This window comes from Malania oleifera, chromosome 4 (assembly GCF_029873635.1).
Source record: "Malania oleifera isolate guangnan ecotype guangnan chromosome 4, ASM2987363v1, whole genome shotgun sequence".
In the NCBI taxonomy this organism is placed as follows: Eukaryota; Viridiplantae; Streptophyta; class Magnoliopsida; order Santalales; family Ximeniaceae; genus Malania; species Malania oleifera.
The window spans coordinates 104,813,454-104,839,218 of NC_080420.1; the positions used below are offsets into that span (position 1 = coordinate 104,813,454).

The following is a 25,765-nucleotide window of genomic DNA, read 5'->3' on the forward strand; positions in this document are numbered from 1 at the left end:
TGCTACGATGAAGCATGTCAGGTGACAGATACGAGCAAGTGGGAGCTTGCGATGAAGGATGAGAGGAAGTCCCTCACCTCCAACAGAATGTGGAAGTTGCCCAAAGGCCTTTATAACAAGTGGGTGTACAGAATTGAAGAGGAGCATAACGGCTCCAGAAGGTACAAGCCTCAGTTGGTAGTCAAAGACTTTGAGCATAAGGAAGGGATTGACTAAACCGGCATTTTTATACCAGTTGTGAAGATGACAGCCATCAGATTAGTCCGCAGAAATCGAGCATACAAGAAGGTGGCGACTACAGAGAAGCTGAAGTTGTGTTCAACTTCAGTTGGTCTTCATGCTTGAAGACACATGTTATGAGCACATCATTTATTCATGATACTGGTTGAGGAGGTGTCTCTGTCTCCAAGTGAGAGATTGTTAGAAATGGAGCCAGAAACACAGCTGGAGACGCGGCATTGCTGAGTCAAAAAACGCGTGGTGAATTTAATTTCACGCGGTGGAATTTATGGTACAATTTATCTCTTTGTTGTAACTCTCATTCTTGATTAAATTTTATCTTAATTGTAATTTAATCCTAGCCCTATAAAAGGAGGGTTGTGGAAGATGTTTTATATAGCACAATAGCTCATAACAGCACAGCACAGTGCAGAGAGAGCTATGAGGAAGAAGGGAGGAAGAGAGAGAGAGAGAGAATTGTAACATTTTCGGCGAGTTATTGAATAGTTGGTGTGTGCTTCGTGGACGTAGGTCGTTCTTGACCGAACCACGTAAATTTCTTAGTGTCACTTTCTTCTGGATGCTCACAGGGTCCTAACATGTTTGGGTGATGTGTGGTTATTCGTGTATTTCACAATATAACGTTGACAAGTCTGAAGAGTTCGTTATATTGTCCTTGATATAAATCACAATAAAATGTTGGTAGGATATGAGGAGTTTGTTGTATTATCATTTATATAAATGGAGTAAAACGTTGGCAAGTTTAAGGAGTTCGTTTTACTGATTTACTATGAATAGATCATTGTGAAAGTGTAATAGTAGATGTCTGTTGTGAAATACGTGCTGAGAACAATGAGAAGAGATGCTCAGTACGTAGAAGGAACGATGGGGAGTGATGCCCTGAGAATCAGGGGAAGTGAAATATTTGTGCATTATCCTTTATGGGTGTGAGTACATGTATGTGAATTAAATATATTGTGATTGTGGATATGTTATGGTATTACATATAATACGTGTATGCAGATTTCTGTGGTATAATTGATGATGTATGTGTGAGTACAGTTTATGAGTGTCCTTACAGTTGTAGTTGATTAACAAACGGTTATGTTTTGTATACACTAAATCTCATGTTAGCCACACATTGGTAATAATATATTTCGTCTTACTGAGAAGTGTCTCACCACATTATACAACTTATTTTTTTCAAGACCTACTAGTGATCGAGCTTAGCCAGCTTCAGGGCAACGCTGGATAGTTTAGAATAGTGTGAGTGGTTGTAAGAACTTAAAGTATTTAAGTTTATGTTTTAAATTCCTGGTTATGTAATACGGTTAAATAGATACACCTTTTTGGATGCATAATATAGTACTGTGATATATTTTTTGAGAATGTTTAATTATTTTCCGTTACTTGAATGATATTTATGGTATTAGAGCTCTGTGAATGGAACACATAACACTCCAGGCCCCACTCTCGGGGTGTTACAATAATACATAAAAAAGAATAAAATACTATTGTGTAATAAAATATAATGATATGGTGGTTGTTTTATTATATTATTATTTTATATTAAATAATAAATAATATTATAGTGTTATAATACATGGGATTTTTATTTACATTTAATGAATTACATATTAAAAATTTATACTTATAAAATATAAGATAAAATATACTATTAATAATATATAATATGCAAATTATAATGAAGTACATAAGCTCTAGGGAGCTTGCTGAGTCTGCGGCTACAAGGTGGTGGAGCAGGGAGCAAAAGGGGGCCGCCTGTGGGGATCCTTTAGGGGCCACGCTAGACTAGATTTGGGCTACAAAATTTTTAAATCCACCAGAGTCACAGTGGACCTCAAACATAAAGTAAGCTCAAGTTGGGTTTTAAATCAAACATAGGCCCACAGTGAGCCTCCAACTCAAAATAAGCCCAAATTGGGCTTTAAATCAAACACAGGCCCATTGTGAGCCTTAAATGAAAAATAAGCTCAAGTTGGGCTTTAAATCCAGTACAGGCCCACAGTGGACCCCAAACTTAAAAGCCAAGCCCAAAATTTGGACTTCTTTGTTGGGCTATCACTAACCTCAACTTCGGTCTATTGTGTGCGCAGGTACGGGATATCTTGAAAGGTTGACCCGATTGGAACTCCGAGGACAGTTGAGATGCCCTTTTTTTTTTTTGGTTGTATTTTGTCTATAAATGCAAGTGAATGAATATAAACAAAGCAAAGGATTCTGTAATAGACGCCTAATGAAAGGATACTTACTTCAAGATGGTGAGAATGAGTGAATTGAAATACTTTTTGAGAGAGCCACCACTAGGCTAAGACCTTAGAGGATACCTTTAAATAAAAAATAAAAAAAACTAAATCACCGAGTCAGATTGAAACTTTTATCATAAAAAAAATAAAAAAATAAAATCAATGCAATTGTGCTTATTTAGGAATTTTTAAAATAAAAATAGATTAAAAAAAATACCTAAATTTTGCTATATAATTGCCAGAAAAAATGAGGTGTCTGCATAAATTATTACCTAACATACTTTTAAGTTTTGATCCATTGAGATTTGGTGTCGATGGTAGGGAAAGCTTTGCAAGATTGTTCATAAAAATATTATTCGAAAAACACAAAAGGGTAAATGATTGTAATCTTTGAAAACTTGTGGGTAATTAGCAATCAAATGCATGTGTATATGAGTGTTTTATATGCTGTTGTAATTGTAATTGTAACAACAAAAAAGAATTGTGGATATGGCTTAAAAGGGTATGACGATATAAACTAATGTAGGACGGTAGTAGAAATAGAGTAAAAGTTAAGGCGGAGAAAGGAAATATAAGCAAAGGGAAGAAAAATTAAGAGTGAATGTTATGATGATGCATCAATATAGGGAAGGTAATAGTGCGGCTGATTTTCTTGTTAATGAAGGAGAAATGGGAAATAATGTAATCTACGAAAAACAACACCTTCTACCACGTTATCTTAAAGGTATCTTTCGGATGGATAGGTGGGGTCTCGTTTTCGTTCATCGTTAGTTCAACTCTAGAGTTTCATTTGGTGTATTTCGTTTTTATTTTGGTTGTTTTTATGTTTTTATCTCCTTTGTTAGTTATGTTTAATTTTATTTGTCATAATTTGGTTGATTTGTTTTAACTTGTAACCATGGTATTCTTTTGCCAAAAGTGAGGGTATATTAATAAATAAATGGAGGTACCGCCCTATTTTAGTAAAGAAAAAAAAGAAAAAATAAAGAAAAATTAAGAAGGATTCAAAGAAATAAAAAAAAAGGAAGGGAGGAAGATAATTTTAAATTCAAATTTGATAACTGTCACAATACAAAAAACAAGAAATATTTTATATCTAAAGAAGATCACACAATAATTACAAAATATATCCGCACCTTCAAAGGTCGTTGTGATAATCTAACAGTCATCAGGAAGCTCGTTTCAAACTAATAAAAATTAGTTTGTCTTCTCACTATTCTCGGTTTACAATATGAAATCTTCACAAAGCCAATGTCAAAGGCTACTCTTCATTATTTTTTTTTTCACAACAAACTTTGTGTCCAACCCTGACAAAATTTGTGGGAGGGTATTAACAAGAGCATTACAGCTCAGCACACTCAAGATAAGTGATGCTATTGACCGTTACATCAACAGTTTGAGGTAGAAACAAACTCAGAAGGAAAACGTCGACGATTTCATCAAATCGTCAATGGTTACATTTGTCCGCTACAGATTTAAATGACAAAAATTCGAAGCATATAATCACAATAAAGACTGAGGAGCATAAAAAATCTGAAGTCAATTGTCCAATAATCATATATGTTAACAAATCAGAGCCTATTGATTCAAAATAAACATATATGTTAACAATGCAAATTTTATCTTAAATTTCATGAGATATATGATATCTCCTTTATTGTTAAATATATCTTATAAACTTATTTAAATATCCAACAAATATCCTCCTTTAGTTCAGTTATCAAAATAAAAATATATTTTAAAAAAATCTCTTATTGTCGAACTCGAAAAATAAGTTAGGGGAAGAGAGAGAGATATCATTTATTTTTATTTTTAACTATAATCCCATTTTCTTTTTCTTTTTCTAAATGTTGAACCAAAGATTCGAAATGGTGGAGTGGTTATGGACCTAATGGTCTTATGGAGTATGCAGTCTGCACGCATGTTATGCGCGGGAAGTTTGCCAAATTGACGGTCTGGATGAATTCTGCAAGGGATTGCTTGTTCAGATTCGGAGCAAATTTCAAGTCTCATTATGCCGCTTCGTTCGTGCAGCAAGTCATATACATCTAATAGTCAACCCAAAGTCCCAACAACCTTGAAAAGCAGTGTTGGCGGAAACATGAGGGGATCAAAAAAGAAAAACTGAGAAAAAGAGAGAGAGGAGCAATTGGAGATGGCAGAAGAGCAGAGAGTAGAAATTCCAAGGGTGAAACTGGGAACCCAAGGACTTGAGGTAAAACCCATTTCGATTCCTTCACTAACCATGTTGATATTTATTTCAAGATGAAGTGTTTGTGAATGGTTTGTGGTAAGATGTGAGATTATACATGCCGTCAATTTGAGTTTAGGGTGGTAAGAATCTGTCTATTTTGTGAATTAATTATAAACTTAGATGAAATGGTGATTCTCCTTTTGGTTTCTTGAACTGGTTTGATAAGAAGAAGAAGAAGAAGAAGAGAAGGAAGAAGGCCATTGTACATATTCTTAAGTTCTTTTGAAAGGACCCCTTTTGCACGAGGGCATAATGTGTGTGATTTTTTTTCTTGCTGTGCAGTAAAAAAGTTCAGTCTCCAGCATTTTGGGAGATAAATACTTGTGTTAGCGTTCGATCTTTTGAAAAATTTGACCCAAGCCTTTGGCTGCTCACCAGACGTTGGAAAGCAAAGAAAATGAATATTTTATCATATTTATGCACTATATTGGTTTCCCAAAACTTCGGAACTCGCCCAAATTGAGCCAAATGGCTTAATTAAGCTTAGCTGACCAGAGATTTATGGGGCAAATGGTACGACATCATGAATGCGTGTCATGGGCTTGGAAATTCCAACACTTCTTGTGACACTTAGACACTCTTGGAATACTTACGGTATTAAGTCAACCCTAAGCTAATTGAACCAAGCTCTCAAAGAAAAGAGTGGAAGGACTCAAGAGAGGGAAGTGAGCAAGAACATTCTCATTCCTCATTTTGCTTGGATGCTTACCAATATGGTTTTATACTACTCCACCTCCCTAACAAATGGTGGAGATTGATTCAATCCTATGGTTTACGATGGGCATCTAAAATGCTCCAAGGAAGCATTTACAACTCTTAAGATTATTGGGTGTATATTAGAAAATCTTATCATAACGAAAGATCTCTCCCCTATATCTATAATACAAGCACATAAAAATGACCACAATGCCTTACTAACTCGCACTCTAAGCCGCACTTACTAAGATAGCTTACACATGATGATAATGCTAATAGTCGATGTAACAATAACGTTCGCCCTCATTTTGGAGCATAGCCCTAAACTTGTCACGAATGAATTTAACATGAGCACCCCAAGGCCTTCGTGAATAAATCAACAACTTGGTATTCAAACTTCACATAAACGGTTGTAATGAGATTTTGCACAAGTTTCTCTCGAGCAAAGTGACGATCGACTTTCAATGTGTTTCGTTTTCTCATGGAACACTAGTATGGAGGCAATAGAATAGCAACTTGATTATCACATATCAACTTCATAGGCTGAAAAATGTGGAAAATCAAGTTCTTTCAACAAGATGTTTATCCAAACAAGCTAATTTAGTGTGGGCCATAGCCCGACACTTTGACTCAACTCTCAATTGGGCCACCGCAATATGTTTCTTACTCTTCTAGGATACCAAGTTACCACCAACAAAAACATAGTATCTGGTTGTGGATCTTCAATCAAAGATGACCTAGCCTAATATGCATTTGCATATCCTTGAGCATGAATGGGACTTGATCTTGACACAAGAGACCTCTCTCATGATACAATGATTACACCTCATTGACTTGTTCTCGTAGAATCAAGAAACTGGCTCGCAACACTTGTTACAAAAGATATATTTGGTCAAGTGATTGAAAGATGGTTCAACTTTCTAACAAGCCAATATCATCCAAGGTTAGTCAACAAATCAACTGCATCTAGCACTAATTTGCTATTAAGATCCATAACTATATTGATAGGTTTGGATCAATGGATCCCAACAATCCACTCTCATATAAAAGGTCTAGAACATACTCCCTCTATGATAAAATAATCCCTATACGAGGATTTAGATACTTTTATACCAAGAAATATTTAAATATTTGGTATAGATTTAGTTTGTAGAAAATTCTTCAAGATTTGAATACCTTGTTCATCATTACCAGTAATCACAATATCATCCACATCCACAACAAGCAAAATCTTGCCAAAGTCTAGTGATAAAATATGGAGTGATCTACTCAACACCATTGAAGACCAAACTCAAGTAGTTGGCAGTGAATTGATCAAACTTGCTCTCCAATTAACCAAACATGTTTTGGGAGATTGCTTTGGATCACACAAGGGTTTCTTGAGCCAACACACTAATCTTGTCCATCCCTCTTCCCTTGCCACGAGCAACAGGCTTAGGTGGTTGTTCCACATAGACCTCATTCTGAAGATTACCATTTAGGAAGACATTCTTCATGTCTTATTGATGAAAAGGCCGAGGACAAATGACAGTTAATCTTGACCTCCCAAGCGACAAATTCAGGTGGTTGTTCCATATAGAACTCATTTTGAAGATTACTATTGAGAATTTTACTTATGAGTGGAGGATAAGTGTTTATATAAAACTTAATAGTTGAAACTTTTTTATTTGGTGCTCACTTATACATAGGTCAAGGTTTTAAATAATGGCCAGCGTGATGGAAAATTGAGATGCCAAAACCGTTACGGACCGATATTGGGGTGGGAGAAAAATTGAAGCCCGTAACGGCTGTAAGGCTGCCTTAACGGTCCATATCCGTTACCGACCGTTACGGCAGCCAACACTTCGAATCGCCTTTTTCTCCTTCAAATCCACCCTACTTTATCACGATTCCTTGCTTTCCCCCTCTCTTAACCACTTGTCCTTGGCAGATCAACCATTCCAAAGGCTGAAATCAAGAAATTGTACCTTTGATTTGTTGTTTGAAGATGAAGAATAAGAAGGAACCCTTCGTTCTCATTCGGTCAACACTCCCCCTCCATTTCTCCAATTTCTTCGAGTTCGAAGGCAAAGATGTCCACCCCCCCCCCCCCACGAGCAGTCGAAGGCTCAAAGCCCTGTCCAAGCCTGTTCGGCAGTCGCAGGCTAGCCCTGCAGCAGCTCTGCCAGTCGCCGCTAGCCCCATCTCCGTTCTAGTCTTTGAGAGTTCCAGTATTGGAGTGGACTCTCTAAGACTCCTCTCCTCTGCCTCCTCGTCCTCCTCCAGCACATCTCTCTCTCTCTCGATTCTTGAATCTTCAGGTTCCTTTTTGTTTTTTTCTCTCTCTCTTTTGTTTCTTGTTTACTTAAACTCTTAAACTAGTATTTATTTATATATTATATTGTTTATATATTATATTAGGTTTAGCTTTAGTTATTTTAAGTAGTTATTTATATATTAATATTTTTTCTTATTAAAATGACTCTTATTTTATTAATAGATGAAATATCTAATATTTTAAAATTTTAATTATTTAAAGGTTTTAAATAAATACTAGTTATTTTACATAGGGATGCAGATTATAAAGACCCTCCACGTCATTCTTTTTGGTGATGACATGTTCTATGTTGTAAATTTGTAGTATTGCATTCATGTATTCAACTATTGGTACTAACCATTTTTCAAATTCATGTATGTGTTTATTGAGTATAGACTCATTTTTAGTAATTTTATATCTCTTATTAATTGATTCTTCATTTTTATTACATTTCTACATTTTTTACCCATTAAAGTAGTGCAAAATATTAAAAAAAAAAAAAAGACTTTTTGTAAAACAGCGCACTAAAATTAATATAAAATTCATATTGCCTATTAAAAAGCATTTGCTGGTTGAATAAAAGCAGTCAAAATTCATTAAAAATCATGTATTAATGGATTTCATGCTTATTTTTCAATTTTGGCATGGTTGTGCATGCGTGAAAAAAATTCACAACCATTACGCCCGCTTCCTGTTACGTAACACCCGCGTCTCCCACATCCCGTGACCCCCGCGACCGTTACGCAACGTTACATAAGACCGCGATTTAAAACCATGATCAAGCCTGCTCATGAAAGCTTCTCGATGCTAACTAGTCATATTAGAGCTGATGATTCGAATTGGGCTTGAGTGTCCATGGAAGAGGAGTGATGGATTCTAGTATCCTACAAATGCTAATCCCTAGATGAGTGAACTCCCCATGGTTTCAAGGCTTTCACATGGTTGAGTAATGGCTCCTAGTTGGTTACATGATCAAGAATTACTTCCATTGAAGGGGGAGTGTTTGGAGCTCACAAATGAGGAGATGATTGTTGAGAATTCTACTCATGAGTTTGTCCCACATTGGAAAATTTGAGTGGAAACCTAGTGGCTTAAGATTTTGGGTAAAGTTGGCGCTCACGAATGTATATCAAACCCTCATCTTCCCCTCAAATTTTCCAACATGGGGCTAAGTCACAAGTGGAATTCTCAAAAATTACCATGCTTTCTTCATAACTAGTTGATGAATAGGCCAATGACAAGCGTTGCCTAAGGAGCTGCACAAAGAGACAAGTTTGGAAAATTGAGGGAATGTGTTAGAATAGTCCAAGCATATATTCTTTAACAACAATGTGGGCCTTCAGCGAAGCCATATTACCATTATGATTGACTTTCACATAGCCAACGACAGGCTTATATGAGGAAGTACCAATTCCCAAGTGTCACTATTTTCAACCATTGTAGTCCTCCACCTAGAATGGGATAAGGTTGACTTAGGAGGAGCAACAATTGATATAGTACTAACAAAACAATAATATGGGAGTGACAACAAATCATACAAATGAAATTAGATGTTGGGTACAGGTGTGTTTACCTTTCTGAAATAAAAAGATTAACATCTTAGGAAGTACGATCGTTAGTCAAGGAAACTAGAGGCAGAGAAAAAGAAGCTGGAGGAAGTTTTCCTCCCTTGAATCGCTGTCGTATATACACTTGCAAATTAGGTTGATCCAAGAGATGAGAAGGACTTAAACCAGATGATGATGTAGGAGGGCTGTGTATAGATAGTTGATTAGGATCTAGAGGCTAGGCAGAGGAAGAGACTCATCAAGGTCAACAAGGCTCAAGGAATTAGAATAGTGTGGTGTAAGCTGAAAGAAGGTAATGTCAACTTAGATTAAAAAAATAGATGAAAAGTAGGCAATTGTGTACATAAATAGGCCAAAAAAATTGCATTTAATAGCACAAGGATCCAACCTATCGATTCTTGAACTTAATTGATGGTCAGAGGACACAATGAATTACACGGGGTGAGAGTGAGAACAAAGGAGCCTTTGGGAAGAGAATTAAATTAGTTATTTTGCCTTGAAGCATGGAGGATAGTAGGATTTTATGAAGGCAAGCTTTCAGTCTCATTATTTCATTTGAACCATGCCCAAAGTTTTTCTCATGAAGTTGAAGAGGTGCCATTATCTAATTAGGCCCAGGGTTTTGGTGACCTGTATTTAAAAAGTTATTATCGCATAATATGTATCGAGTGTTATCGTGTGTTTATCTCTCCACATGTTATTGCTTTGCACACTTGGGACAGTGTTAAAGCTTGATATTTATTGTTGGTCCACAACCTAACAACTGAAGCTTTTAGGTAAGGTGGTAATCTAATAATATCACTTCTAGAATCTTTGGTTGATGGTTTTGTTCTTTTAATTGGAGAGGATGTTCCTATAGGGGAGGCTTAGTTTTAAAAATTGGTGTGTAAGGGCTGTTATAGGCGTTACGTAACGGTATCGGTGGCTTCTGAGACAATTAATGGGTGATATCTCAGAGGTTCTTTGATTCACAATTGTAACAACTGTTACAAATCATTATGGTACTGTAAGGACTGCTACGGAACATTGCAGCCATTATGGACTGTTACAGTGCCAAACTAGTTGTGAATGACTAAAACTGGTTTTTGAGTCCTTTATCTTGCATTTTCCCCTTTCTTTTCCCTTTGTTGAAGCTTAGAAATTTAATTTTAAATTGGTTTGTTTAATTGGTGATTTTTTTAAAAAAATTAAAAAGAATCATTTTTGGGTTTATTTTCCTTGACATTTTCTATGCATTTTTTCTATAACAACCATTAAAATAAACCTAACTTTCTCTCTCATTAAATTACATATGTTTGCATTCTAAGTTCTTTCAATTTTATTTATTTTCTCTTTTCTTACACCTAGTTTGGAGACAAAAACATATTCTAGTGTATGCTTTTTTGTTCTTGTTTAAGATATGTACATTCTATCTTTATTTTTTGGATAACAAAATTTCCATTAAAGACAAAGAGTACAAAAGTTAACATTCTATATTTTATATTTCTTTATATTCATGACATCTTAGTTTGAATTTCACTTATAATCAATAAAGTAGTGAAAATTAGCAAAAGCGTGCTTCTTCACGCCAATAGCAACTAAAGCAACCAACATGACATCCTATATTTGTAGTATATTTTATATTTATAAAAATCATTTAAAACATTAGTATAAGGATTATGGGATCAAAACATTTGAATCTATATGTTTTTAAGAAGTTTGCTAATGCAAAAAATGAATTTATGGATGCGACTATTACCCGTTACATAATGTCCACGATGGCCGCGACTGTTACTGTTATGGGGACCATTACCATTATTTAAAACCATGAGAGGAGGGACCTTTAGTGGGCCTTCAGCGATGGATGAAAAAAAGGGGATCCTATAAAGAAATGAAATTCTTGAGAGGACGAGATTCAAGGGAATAATGCTATATTGGGGGGAAAATATATTGGTAGGGATGCAAATTCTGATAAGTTTAGGGGTCAAATGTTTTATGCTCATTGGAAGACAGTGCAACTGGGTGTTAAATGAGGTAAAGTGAAGAAAAGTGAGTTAATTTTTGTGAAATAACAAAAAATTTTAATTATAGATTCCGGAAGAAGTTTAGTGGAAGATCCAATTGATTAGAAAGATGATACTAGTGAGAGGGTAAGCATTTGCAAGGAAAATAAGAATTAGGGGGATGTTTCGGACAATGATAGTGGCCCTTGTGATTTTGACTCTGATGGGGGTTTATTTTTTGACAAGATTAGGGAACATAATTGTTAAGCTTTTGATTCTTTTGACATGTGCCACCTCCTCCACTGGAAGGATCGGAGAGGATTAGCATTTTTGAGAATGATGATTTGGATAGTGAACAAATGGGTAAGGATGGAACCTTCCCAACTCTTGTAGAGGAAATTCTTGGGAAGGACCTACAAGCTCAGCAATAGATGAATAATTGGCTTTATAGATGTCTGATAGGGTAGAAAGGAAATTAGATAGATGGTGGTAGAACTAAGACGAAGAGGAAACTAGCAAATTTGAAGTGATTTGGTGAATTATGGCAGGAATGGTTTATGGAGGGGATTTCTTGGTTAAATATTGTTAATTTATATTTTATTTTGTATTATCTTTGAGGACTTCATTTTCTCGCCTAGGTTGTAATCTCTCTCTTTCTCATAATGTATTTTTTTTTTTTAAAAAGGAATGGAATAATATGGGATTTTGATACAATTGCATATGAATATAATAATTTAGAGGAAAGCCACTTGTTCGAAAGATTGTGTTACTCCGAAAACATGGAATTGGATATGAATAGATATTCCTATGGTGAAATTCAAGTATGGTCATTCCTTCTTTATTCCATGTTATGGATCTATAAAAATTTTGAACTGCCATTTTCTTTGTCATGACAACATATCTTCATCTGTAAGCTATCAAAACCTTATATAATGATCATTCTATTGATAGGAATAGACATTTTGCGAACCCAACAAACTTTAAATATGAAACTGGCAAGATACCCTCTAGGCCTTCTGCTATGCACAGATTTAAAATGGTCGAGGAAATCACGCAGGGTACTGGGTGTGACAGGCATGTTGTCTGTAGTAGGCTTTGGAGGTATAATGCAAATTATAGTTGTTGGACCTTTCTATATTAAGAGGGGCACCCACTTGGGAATTGTGATTCCATGGTTCCTATTTAGACATTTATAATTTTTTAAAAAGCATCTCTAGACAATTGTATAACCAATGATTCTCTGAAGGCAGAGCCGTACGCCTGCAATTCTGATGATTGAACTTGGAGATGTCTAAGTTGGAGAAATCTTAAGGCAGAACCAATTAGAGAGGTTAAGTTACTGTTAAGTCTTGGTATACATTGTTGGCCTATAACACTACTGCTTAAGCTTTAGGTCAAGTAGTAGTCTTAAATGGTATAGGAGCCATGGCTGTGAGGATGTTCTGGGTTCTAGTCTCGTTGCCCATGTTTATTGAATGGTTGTCAATAATTACCTTATTTCCTAAAATAGGTTGTATTTATTGTTTGTTTATCTTGCTATGTGTAATTGGGCTTGATATGCGTTGTTGGGCTGCAACCTAACAGCATAAGCTTTCAGGTAAAGCAGTGCTTAAAAGTTAACAATATAGAGAAGTTGTTTGTATGAATAAGATTATCTATGTGTAAGATAACCTAGGTGGCATCTGCACAAGCCTGGACATGGGGACAATACTACCACACAGCACAGTCGAGGGTCATAGCTCATAGAAAATTCTAAGTCAAGGACACAGCAAGAACATGGCTGTATACATATGATAAAAGTATTAGGTTTGTAACATCTATACAACACTATATTGACAGTAATTCTCAAAATGTGACTTTTGCTGTTATAAATATTGCAAGGTTATTATGACTTTATATGATCATTATTTAGTTATTTTATGAATAAAATAAAATGGAAGTTTAATTCTTTTATGCCAGTTATTGTGTTTAAAGTCCAAAATAAAAGAGTCAGAAGTGTCTATGCCAGCGTTTGATGTGACACAAACATGGCTCCTCTGCAGTAGTGTCTGTGCTACATAGCAGACAAAAGAGGGCAGTTTAACTGCACCATTTATAAAACAGTGACAGTTTGTAACAACAAACAACATATTAAACAACAATAATAAAAACTAACAGCCATCTTACTTAACTGCATAAACTTAGATATTATTTTTCGTTGACTAGTCTTTTACAATTTCTCTTCAACAAAAGAAAGGTAGGATTTATGATATTTTATTTATTTCAAAATATAAAATTTCTGCTATTAAACTACCGTGCACAATTTCTGGTTTTGTTTAATTAATAGGTCTCAAAGTTGGGGTTTGGATGCATGGGCCTGACAGGAATCTATAATGCTCCTCTCTCTGATGAGGATGGAATTGCAATAATCCAGAATGCCTTCAATAAAGGAATTACTTTCTTTGATACGGCTGATATTTATGGTGCCAATGCTAATGAAATTCTGGTTGGAAAGGTACATGTCTCTGTTTGTCAGCTCATCAATACAGTTATATGTTCAAGCTCCAAAACTAGTGTTTATGGAGTGTGTATCCACACACATGCACTTTTGCAATTATGCGTGTTTCTTGCATTGGAGGCATGAGTGCACATGTGCCCTTACTCTTGTGAGACAGCATACTCTTTCTAAAATGAGTACATGACACTGTATTTCAGTTTTGGTAATAACTCATATTTTTCTGTGGAATTCATAGCTCCAAAGCCCATCTGGTGGAATTTATTTTTAACAAAATTTATGTATTAAACATGTGTGAAGTTGCCAGGACACAGCTTTGCCATTGTTATTGATTTTTCATTCTGCTTTATCATTGTTATTGATTTTTCATTCTGCTTTACCATTGTTATTGATTTTTCATTGTACCTTTGTAATTTTAATGGTAAAATATGATATCTTTTAGGCCTTGAAGCAGTTGCCAAGAGAGAAAATTCAATTGGCCACAAAGTTTGGTTTTGTAAAAACGGAACCTCCTAGTATGCTGGTCAAGGGTTCCCCTGAATATGTGCGCTCATGTTGTGAGGCTAGCTTGAAACGTCTCGATGTCGAGTACATTGATCTTTACTATCAACATCGTGTGGACACATTGGTACCTATAGAGGAAACTGTAAGTGATATTCTTAGGAAACTATAAGTGATATTTTTACTCTGCCAAACACCTCCCTGCAGTGATGATCTTATTAACTATTTTTATCTTTTCAAATTTCTGACTATATATTATGCCTTATGTTGTTGAGATCTTTTTTGACATGTGAGTTTGAATATTTATTTTTTCGGATTGTAGATGGGAGAACTTAAAAGACTGGTAGAAGAGGGCAAAATCAAGTATATTGGGTTGTCAGAAGCTAGCCCAAACACAATAAAACGGGCCCATGCAGTTCATCCCATCACAGCCATACAAATGGAGTGGTCCCTCTGGACTCGTGATATTGAGGAAGAGATAATTCCCCTTTGCAGGTTTTTTCAGATTCCACACCATGTTTTTGCAGAAACTCTTTCATGCCCTGGTCGCACTGCTAATGTTATCACTGAAGAATGTTCTGTGAAGTATTTATCTGTTGTCTATGTGATAATTAAATTTAGAGCTATATTCTTGTTTGCCTTCAGTGTCTATGATGCTATGTTTTTGGCTGCTCCCCTGTACTTTTGTTCCTACTTTTAATATTTATCCATTGTCTATGTGATAATTAAATTTAGAGTAATATTTATCCATTGTCTGTGAGATAATTAAATTTAGAGTTATATACTTGTTTGCCTTCAGTGTCTGGGTTTGAATTCTGAAAATATTTTGCATGGTTGATTTCAAATAGTAAATTATCCATTTTATGTTCATTGTTAAATGCTGTAGAAAAAATATAATGGGTTTGATATTCCCCTTTTGTGGCTATAATTACAAGTTTTTATTTTTGCCCCCTTTGAATTATCTTGTTCACCAGTAGTTGAGTGCTGTTGTGCTGTTTTAATGCATTTAAACTTGCAGGGAGCTTGGTATTGGAGTAGTTCCATACTGTCCTCTTGGTCGTGGTTTTTTTTGTGGCAGAGCAGTTGTGGAAAGTTTGTCTTCAAATAGCTTCTTGGTACAAATTTCATTAATATTTTCTCTATTATGAAGTCAGTAGGTTCTGTACTTATGTTTGGTACATGCTTATTAGTCAATTGAATGATTTTGAGCTCTTTCCTTTTGGTCTAAGAAAATAATTTTGGTGTACTGATGGCATGCTTCTTTTTGTAAGGCCTCACATCCTCGGTTCCAAGGTGAGAACTTGGAGAAGAATAAGATATTTTATACTCGAATAGAAAACCTTGCTAAGAAACATGGATGTACGCCCGCTCAACTAGCCCTAGCATGGGTTCTACGAAAGGGAGATGATGTGGTACCTATCCCAGGTCAGTGATTAAAGTTCAATCTTTCTTCCTCGACATTTTAGTTCCACTTGAAATGCTTTACTCATACATATTGCCCACGTGAAATTTGTGAAAACAAGAAAGGCCTTATTAAACTTGTGCTCTCACTTATTAATAATTAAATTCAATTCTGAAAACCATAAAATGAAATTTTATTTTTCTCTTTCCAAACTGGTCCACTGAAGTTCATAGATATAACAAAAACGCCGAGCCATTTAGTAAGATCATGGTACTACTAAAGATCCAATGTTGTTGAAGTAAAAGGAAATAGATTGGAGGAATCTAAAGGATTCCATGATTGTCCAAAAAGACATGCAACAATGCCTCCTATGCAAGTCAATCTGAACACTAAGCTTATTTAGAAAAAAAGATATAGACAAACATCTGACATTTCACATGCAAAAGAGGAAATTTCAAAGTACAGTTTGGCTCTCAATCTGGTGCTTGGAAGCAAATTTGGTGCTGAATTTTAAATTCTCATTTTGAAATGATAATTTCCTTCCCAAAATTATGAAAGTCAAAATTTATCCTCTTTAAATTTTTGTCTTTTGATAAGTCTAAAATTGAGACTTTGGGGAGATGATAACCACCAGAATATTGGGAAGCTCAGGGAAGAACTTGTAATCCCATAATTTAACTTCACTGGTGGAAACTGCATCTCTAGTGACTCTTTGGGAGTTCTGTGGATATGTTAAAATCCCGAGTACCTTTGTGTATAATGGGTAAATTAGGAAAGTGGGTAAATGTAGGAGATTATATATTATTTTGTAGGGGGATTATTTCCTTATTAGAATAGGTGATTGTATTATAAGATTGGGATGTACATAATGTTAATTTACACAGAGTTGAATAGAATTGAATTCAGCTAACATGGTATCAGAGCTAGGGTTTCTCAACCTTAGCTAACTATGGCCAGCGTCACCACCATCGGCACTGTCAACAGCAGAGGGTCGACCCTTGCTTAAAATATCGACAGCGACTCAAAGACCACATCTGTTGGGGATTCGAATGGGCTAGACAACACAACCTTTCCACTCGCAGTGGAAAAATTAAATGGAAAAAATTTCCGTGAGTGGGCTCAATCCATAAAATTGGTAATTGAAGGAAAAGGGAGGCTAGGTTATCTTACCGGCGAACGGAGGAAACCAGACTCCACCGAAGTTGTAGCCTTGCAAAAATGGAGTTCCGAAAACTCCATGGTCACCGCTTGGCTCGTCAACTCGATGCAGCCTTCAATCGGGAAAATCTACTTGTTCTTACCAATGGCGAAGGACGTCTGGGACGCCGTTCGTGAGACATTCCGACGTCAAAAGTTACTCGCAGGTTTTTGAGATCAAGACCCAGTTGTAGCAGATGAGGCAAGGCGAGCGAGGCGTTACTGAGTATTTCATGGAGATGACTCATCTCTGGCAGGAGCTCGACCGGAGCATCGAAGAAGAATGGGAATGCTTCTGCGACAGCGCGCGATACAAAAAACGACTCGAAAACGAACGGGTCTTCGAGTTCTTGTCCAGCCTCAACCGAGATCTGGATGACGTACGGGGACGAATTCTTGGCCGACGACCTCTGCCATCAACCCGAGAGGTGTTCGCTGAAGTAGGGAGGGAGGAGAGCCGAAGACGCGTGATGCTGAAGCCACAGCTGGATCGTGTTGGGCCTGAAAAACCAGCCCTAAATCTGGGTGGGTCGGACGTCTTGGCTCTAATTTCAAAAGGCCTGGGAGGATACGTACAAAAATCACAAAAAGGCAAATTATGGTGTGGGCACTGTCGAAAACCAAGTCATTCAAAAGAAACCTGCTGGGAGATTCATGGAAAGCCTGCAGATTGGAAGCCGAGGCAATATAAAAAAAATCGTGGGTATCAAGCTACCACTGATAGTTCAACTGAAAAATTACAAGGCGAAAAAACCAATAATGTCAGTCCAAGTAGTGCATTCAGCCCTGAGCAGTTGGATCAGCTATATAAAATGATTACCTCCATTCAAACATTGGGTCAGTCTTTCACTGGTTCTATAGCTCACCGAGGTAATTATTTATCAGCCTTAAATACTATATCCTGTCACAATCACCATGGATAATTGACTCAGGTGCATCAGATCATATGACTGGTTCTTATCAATTGTTTTCATCCTATTAACCATATGCTGGAAACTTGAGAGTCAAAATTGTAGATGGTTCACTATCACCAGTTGCCGGTAAAGGAAGTATTCGCACATCTGATTCCGTAACCTTAAAATCTGTCCTAGATGTTCCCAAGTTATGTTGCAACTTGTTATCTATCAGCCAGTTAACAAAAGACTCAAATTGCTCTACTAAATTTGTTTCATCTCATTACGTTTTTCAAGACCTATCATCGGGGAAGACGATTGGCACTGCTAAAGCGTATAAGAGACTCTACTACTTTGAGGAGGCAAGCTTGAGTGAACAATGTAATACTGTAATTTGTGATTCTGCATTTATTTCTAGAGATAGTGAACTTTTGTTATGGCATTCTAGGATGGGTCACCCAAATTTTCAATATTTAAAACGTTTGTTTCCGTCTATTTGTTCAAATAAAATGTCTTCTGAGTTTCAATGTGAAGTGTGTGAGCTTGCAAAACATCGGCGTGCTTCTTTCCCAACATCCATATACAAACCATCTCGTCTATTTACTATTTACAGTGATTTGTGGGGACCCTCAATCGCACCCATACAAAATGGTTTGTTACTTTTATTGATGACCATACTCGTCTTTGTTGGGTTTACTTGTTGAAAAATAAAACTAAAGTCCGTTCCATTTTTGTCAGTTTTCATTCCATGATTCAAACACAATTCCAGACTCACATTCAAATTTTACGTACTGATAATGGTACGGAATATTTTAATGATGTTCTGGGAACTTATCTTCAAGAAAATGGAATTGTTCATCAGAGTTCTTGTGTGGATACCCCTCAACAAAATGGGGTTGCTGAACGAAAAAACAGACATACACTTGAAGTAGCTCAGGCATTGATGTTCACTACAAACATGAGAAACTATTTTTGGGGAGATGCCATCTTAACAGCTACACATCTCATTAATCGAATGCCGAGTCGAGTACTTTCCTTTGCCACTCCCCTCTAGAAATTCCAAGAACATTTTCCTACCTCTTGACTCCCCTCCAGTATTTCGCTGAAAATTTTTGGTTGTACTGCAATTGTTCATGTTCATGCTCACCATCGCGATAAATTGGATCCTCGTGCCCTTAAATGTGTCTTCATTGGTTACTCCCCTACCCAGAAAGGCTACAAATGCTATGACCCTGTCTCAAAGAGAATGTTTGTTAGCCTTGATGTCACATTCTTTGAAACCACTCCTTATTTCCCAAAGCCCTCTCTTCAGGGGGAGCAATGGAGTGAAGATCGGTTCTTTGACTTCTTTACCATTGACTCTGTGCCATCTATTAAGTCTCCTATTACCACTGACTTTGTGCCATCTACTATTACTTCATTCCTTGACCCATCCACTAAGTCTCCTGTTGCATCACTTCCTGACCTGTCAAACACAAAAGAGCGCTTAACCTCAAGGGGAGATGCAGGAAAGCAAAACAACACAGACATACCGGTTTACTCAAGAAAGCTAAACACAGAACAAGGAGAATCTCATACTTGAGGTACCAAGAGTGTTGGAACCGATGATAGCTCTGAACAACCATGAGTCTCATGAGGTCTCTTCTGATAATCCTGTACCTGATGACATCAATTTACCTATTGCAGTCAGAAAACAAACCAGGTCATGTACTCAATATCCCTGGTCTAAATATATGTCTTATAAAAGCTTGTCTATAGGATATCGTGTTTTTGCCTCTAACCTTGACAGGATGAGAATTCTAGAGAATATTCAGGAAGCTCTGGAAATACCTAAATGGAGGGAGGCTGTCATGGAGGAAATGTGGGCTCTGGAGAAAAATGAGACTTGGGATGTAATGAATTTGCCGAGAGGGAAGAAACCAGTTGGTTGTAAATGGGTCTTCACAGTGAAATATAAATCTGATGGGACAGTTGAACGATATAAAGCCCGACTTGTTGCAAAAGGATTCACACAGACTTATGGCATTGACTATATAGAGACATTTGCACCAGTGATAAACTTGAATACAGTTCGGGTTCTTTTATCCTTGGCAGCCAACTTAGATTGGCTACTACAACAACTTGACATTAAGAATGCATTTCGAAATGATGAGTTAGAAGAAGAAGTCTGCATGACAATACCACCAGGCTTTAGCAAGAAAGGTGAAGAAAACAAAGTGTGTAAACTCAAGAAGTCCTTGTATTGACTCAAGCAATCTCCCAAGGCATGGTTCGACAGATTTTCAAAAGTAATAAAGAACCAAGGATATCGACAAGGGCAATCTGATCACACCCTGTTCTTCCAACAGTCTGAAAGAGGTAAGAGAACAATTCTAATAGTGTATGTTGACGATATAATTTTTACTGGGGATGATACAGTAGAGATGGAAAGATTGAAGAAAGTTCTAGCTACTGAATTTGAAGTTAAAGACTTGGGACAAATGCGGTACTTCTTGGGCATGGAAGTTGCTAGAACGAAAAAGGGTATTAGTGTCTCTCAGCGAAAGTATATCACTGATCTCCTAATTGAAACTGGCATGCTAGGATGCAAACCTAGTGAAACCCCGATTGAAGCAGTAAAGAGGATCGAAGACTGTGGAATATCTGTTGAAAAGGAGAGGTATCAGAGATTGGTTGGTAAGCTAATCTACTTATCACATACCAGACTAGATATTGCATTTGCAGTTAGTGTGTAAGTCAACACATGCATTCACCAAAAGAAGCTCATTTAGATGCTGTATACAAGATCCTTCGATATCTCAAGGGCTCCCTGGGCAAAGGACTCTTGTTCAAGAAATGTGAAAACAAGGAAGTAGAGATCTTTACAAATGCAAATTAGGAAGGATCAGTGGAAGATAGAAAGTCCACCACCGGTTATTGCACATTTGTCTTTGGAAATCTAGTAACTTGGAGAAGCAAAAAATAGAATGTAGTGGCTCGTTGTAGTGCCGAAGCTGAGTTCAGAGCAGTTGCTCAAGGATTATGTGAAGGACTATGGTTACGAAAACTCTTGGATGAACTACAGGTCCCGGTGAAATTTCCTATCAAACTCTATTGTGACAACGAAGCAGCCTTCAGTATCTCTCTCAATCCAATTCAACATGATAGGACTAAACATGTAGAAGTGGACCGACATTTTATCAAAGAGAAAGTTGAAGAAGGAACTATCTGTATGACCTATGTACCTACCAAGGAACAAACTGCAGATATCTTTACGAAAGAGTTGGCACGATAGAACTTTGATGATCTCATTAGCAAGTTGGAGATGATTAATATTTATGATCCAACTTGAGGGGGAGTGTTAAAATCCCGAGTACCTTTGTGTATAATGGGTAAATTAGGAAAGTGGTTAAATGTAGGAGATTATATATTATTTTGTAGGAGGATTATTTCCTTATTAGAATAGGTGATTGTATTATAAGATTGGGATGTACATTATGTTAATTTACATAGAGTTGAATAGAATTGAATTCGGCTAATAGGATACCATGGGACAACATAAATTTAGAGACAGCAAGCCCGTGACACTAACAAAAGAAGGCATATTTTAAGTTGTTGAAAGCATAAGACAGAAGCTATAATGGTTTGTTAAATATTCTGCAGAATTCAACTGCATCAATTTACTTGGGAATTTTATGAGGTAAGTGGATCACTGGAACTTCAAATTGCCCCGCAGAATTTTCAAACTTGTTGTTACTCTGTCTTAAGTTATAGACAACTTAAATCCTGGGGTAAAAAAGAAATCTGGATGAGTAGAATAGAAATTGTGATAAACGAAGTGTAGACATAATGAGGATATTGTGATGAATGAGTAACAAGTGCGAATACAAGAAAAAAGGGGAAACTAGAATAAGGAATGAATATGATTCTTAGAACCACCTATTGAGGACAAGATGTGAAAAGTTGTCTAAAATGGTTTGGTGATATTTAGCAAAGATTGACGAACATGCCAAAAGGAATCACTAATGCCTAGTTAAAGGCACTAAAATAATAAGAGGAATGCCAAAAGTAATGTGATTCAAGGCATCGAGAAAAGGTATATGGCCCTTGATTTAGTACGAGATGTGGTCTTAGGTGCAGCCAAATTGAATTATTTAAAACAAATCATGTGTCTGACCACAAGGTCAAGTTGAGTTGCAGTAGGTTCTATGACTTGTAATGTTCTATGACACTAAACACTAAGGTTATATTTGGTTTGGGATTGGGATAGAAATCTTGTAGGAATATAATAATTTACAAAATGTCAAACAAAAGTTTGTATTATTCCATCTAACATGGAATAAGATATTAATATAACATTCCCATAATGAAATTTGGGAATATTTATTCTTTGTTTATTCCATGTTATGGATTAATAGAATTTTTTGTGATGGGGATCAACATGCACCTCGAGTATCTTTCACATATATTGTGACACGTGAACGACCCCCCGAAGTCCACCATTAGATGTGAACTTTAGTTGCTGTAATTGCAGAGTTTATGCAATTGAAGACTTTAGTTGCAGCAATTACAGACTTTATGCAACTAAAGATTTAGTTGCAGCAATTACAGACTTAATGCAATTGAAAATTTTAACTACAACAATTGCAGACTTTATGCAATTGAAAACTTTAGTTGCAGCAATTAAAGACTTTATGCAATTGAAGACTTTAATTGCAACAACTGAAGACTTAGTTGCAGCAATAAAAGCTACTCTTGGAAGTTAAGAGGATGACAACTTGCAAGTCAAAGTGTCTTGCCTTCTTTATTTTACTTTTTATTTAAATTTCTTAAGAAGTGATGTGCAAGTCATGTGCATGCTCATGTAAGGCTATAAATATGCCATCACTTGTATTGTAAAGAGGAATTGCATTATCAATTAAAAAGAAGCGTTTGCTTATACTTGTGAGTCTTGTTCCTCTCCTTGTGAGTGAGTAGTGTGAGGCTATGTTCCTTCTCCCCGGAGATTGGGTGGTGAGACCACGATAACATCAACGTCATCATCAACACTACATGCCCACTCCTCTTTCAAAGCCCACAGCCACAACCTTCCTCAAGCTTCATTCTTGTCTCAAGATTCTGAAGAATCAACAAGCTTGTTCGTGGTGTGAATCGAGTACTCGTGTGTCTTGGTGTTTATCATTCCGAATATTTTGGTAAGCTCATTTCAATTCCTTGTTTGTGATCATCTAAGACAGCCCCTAAAGGTACCTTGTAAGCCTTGAAACTCTATCCAAATACTTGATTGAAAAACCTTGGTTCATTCTCTTTGAATCTTCCTAGATTTTCAGCATGAACATGCTTGCTAGTACCATGCTTAGGGATATTTGATTTGTATGCTAGGACTTGTGATCTCAGACTTTTAATATAACATCTTTTAAGTGAACTTGATTACTTGAATGAAAAGATCAACTAAGGGTTTCTAACCAAATCATATACGTTTTCAAAATCTAAACAACTTGTGATCATTAGAATATGTTTGTAATGTTCATGCTTGGTTGATTCAATTCTTCCCATAGATTGTGATATTGTGTGTGTGCTACAAAGAGGGTCAATCGTAGGACTAGGGCTACTTAGAACCGTCCTACATCATATTGGTATCAGAGCCTAGGGTAGGTTTGCATTTGACCCTACTTTGTGTGACCAAACACCATTCCAAAGGGTTCCCTTAGTGTTGGCGGAGTCCTTCCCCAATCCCTAGGATGTCTACTCGAGCTGGGAATCCTTACCGAGGTCATAGGATTGATGTTGAGAGAGATGCCTGAATAAATGAGCCTAAAGATCAAGTTCGTGACTTGAATCAAGAGCTAGTTGAGACCCGCCAAAGACTAGTTAGGTTGGAAGCCCAACTAGTCCATAAACCACCCCAAGACAATTTAGAGCCGCCCCTTGAGCGAGGCAATGATAATGAACCTAGAGAGCCACCTATGCCTCCTAGAGAAAGACCTCCTCTTCCTCCACAAAGCGAATGAATCGCCGAGATGACTTTGTTATTAGACCCCCACATCACGAGCCTAATGCCCAACATTGGGGTGATGAGGACTATGACATTGATGACTTAGGTAGGAGACCTTATCGCAGGGACCATGGTGATCCTTACGAGGATGTGATGAGGCAAGTGAAAATAGAGGCCCCCACCTATGATGGATAGATGGACCCTAAAGTCTTCCGCAATTGGTTGACTAAGATGGATTCCTATTTTGACTAGTATAGGATGATTGACCCTCATCGGGTCAAGTTTGCAAAAATGAGGTTGACGGGGCAAGCCAAGCTCCCATTGGTTGAATGTCGAGAGATCAGAGGGGAGGTTAGATCATAGGCCCATTGAGCATTGGGACCTAATGACGGATAGGTTGAGGGAGAAGTATGTACCCCTTAGCTATAGGGAGTGCCTTTTGGAAGGGTAGCATGACCGTGCCAGAATACATGAGTCAATTCGATGAGTTGTCTATAAGATGTGGTGTCTATGAGACTGTTAGTCAACAGATCTCCCGATTTCGCAAAGGATTAAAGCTTAAACTGAGGAGAGAACCGTTTCCCCATCACATTGATTCCCTTGAATAGGCCTATAATTTAGCTCATGACTTTGAGAAAATGAATAAAGGGCATGGCTTTAAATAAAGGCCATGACCGTTACATAACGCCGTCATGTAACGGCTTTTTGGGTTATTGATATTGTTACACACCGCGAAATCGGTGAGAAGAAAAATCACGGCCGTAGTGGCCGTTATGGACTGCGATTGTTACGTAAAGGCCGCTACGGCCGTTAGGTAACCGCTACAGGACTGTTACACCAAAAATTTTAATTTATTTTTTACTTTTTTTTCTCACTTTTCCCCTCTCTTTCATAAATCATTCTCAATATATCATGTGGCAAGAGGGGGAAAAGATTATAATGAGGATGACAATGGTACAAAATTTACTATTTCTTTAAATACTCACAATAGATGCATTAATTAACAATTTGAAACGACTAGTTAGGAAAATATTTTATTTTGATAATATTAGTAATGTGATATGTATGTTCTATATTTTTCAATTTCAACCATCTTTCTTTTCTAACTATTTTATATATGTATTATTTGTATGTCTTATGTGTCTAATAGACTAATAGAGTTTATAATGTATTTTGTTCTATTAATTAATTTATTAGCACACATAAGAATTTATCACATATAAGAACAATGAGAAGTATAAATGCACACATGCACGTAATTTTTCTATCAATGATGGTTTAAAACAAATGTAAACTTGTTGCCCTTGCCAAATAACTTAGTTACTCGAACTAAAGGATCCAAAATACACTAAAACTCTTTCTAAGAAGGGCTAAAAGCTTAAAACATGCAAGTACGCTAATATGCACAAGGTTGTGCATGCTTCAAAAAAATTCACGGCCGCTACATCCACTTCCCATTATGTAACATCTGCTACTCCCGCTTCCTGTTACACCCGTTACTGTTACATTACGCTACCCACAACCGTAATTTAAAACCATGATAAAGGGCCCATGGGAAAATGGTTTGGTGTCTCTTCAAATGAGCCATACTCTCGAAAGGTACAAAGTTATGACTAGTCCCAACCAGCGCAAGCAGGTCAAGTCACCTCTCGAGGGAGTAATCCCACAGTCCAGTAGCCTATGGATAAGGAAAAAGCACCCATGACTGGATCCTCTCGCCATAGTTTTGGCAATGCAGTGCGTTTCAGGTGCCATAAACAAGGACACTTTGCCAAACAATGTCCTACCAGGAACTTGACACTTGACAGGGAAGATGGTGAGGATGAGCCTGAGGAGGATCAAGTATATGTTGCTGAAGTTGTACCTAGTGAGGATGAGTTGTAAAGTGAGCTAGTTGAGAGTGCCCATTTGAGTGTGATGAGACGCTTTATGATCATTCCCAAGGATCAGGAGGACTGGTGTCACACTTCTATTTTTCATACTTACATCAAGTGTGGGAGTAAAAGTTGCAAGATGATCATA

General features: G+C 36.8%; 1 protein-coding gene across 1 annotated transcript in view; it reads left to right on the forward strand.

Moving 5' to 3' along the window:
- The first annotated feature begins 4,335 nt into the window (after positions 1-4,335).
- The window catches only part of LOC131152657 (probable aldo-keto reductase 1), a 36,441-nt gene continuing 15,011 nt past the window's right edge, over positions 4,336-25,765 (forward strand). The window contains exons 1-6 of the mRNA XM_058104440.1: positions 4,336-4,701; positions 13,609-13,776; positions 14,219-14,422; positions 14,600-14,772; positions 15,296-15,392; positions 15,549-15,702. Of these exons, the coding sequence (XP_057960423.1) occupies positions 4,642-4,701; positions 13,609-13,776; positions 14,219-14,422; positions 14,600-14,772; positions 15,296-15,392; positions 15,549-15,702 (856 nt within the window). The 5' untranslated portion in view covers positions 4,336-4,641. The remainder of the gene's footprint in view (positions 4,702-13,608; positions 13,777-14,218; positions 14,423-14,599; positions 14,773-15,295; positions 15,393-15,548; positions 15,703-25,765) is intronic.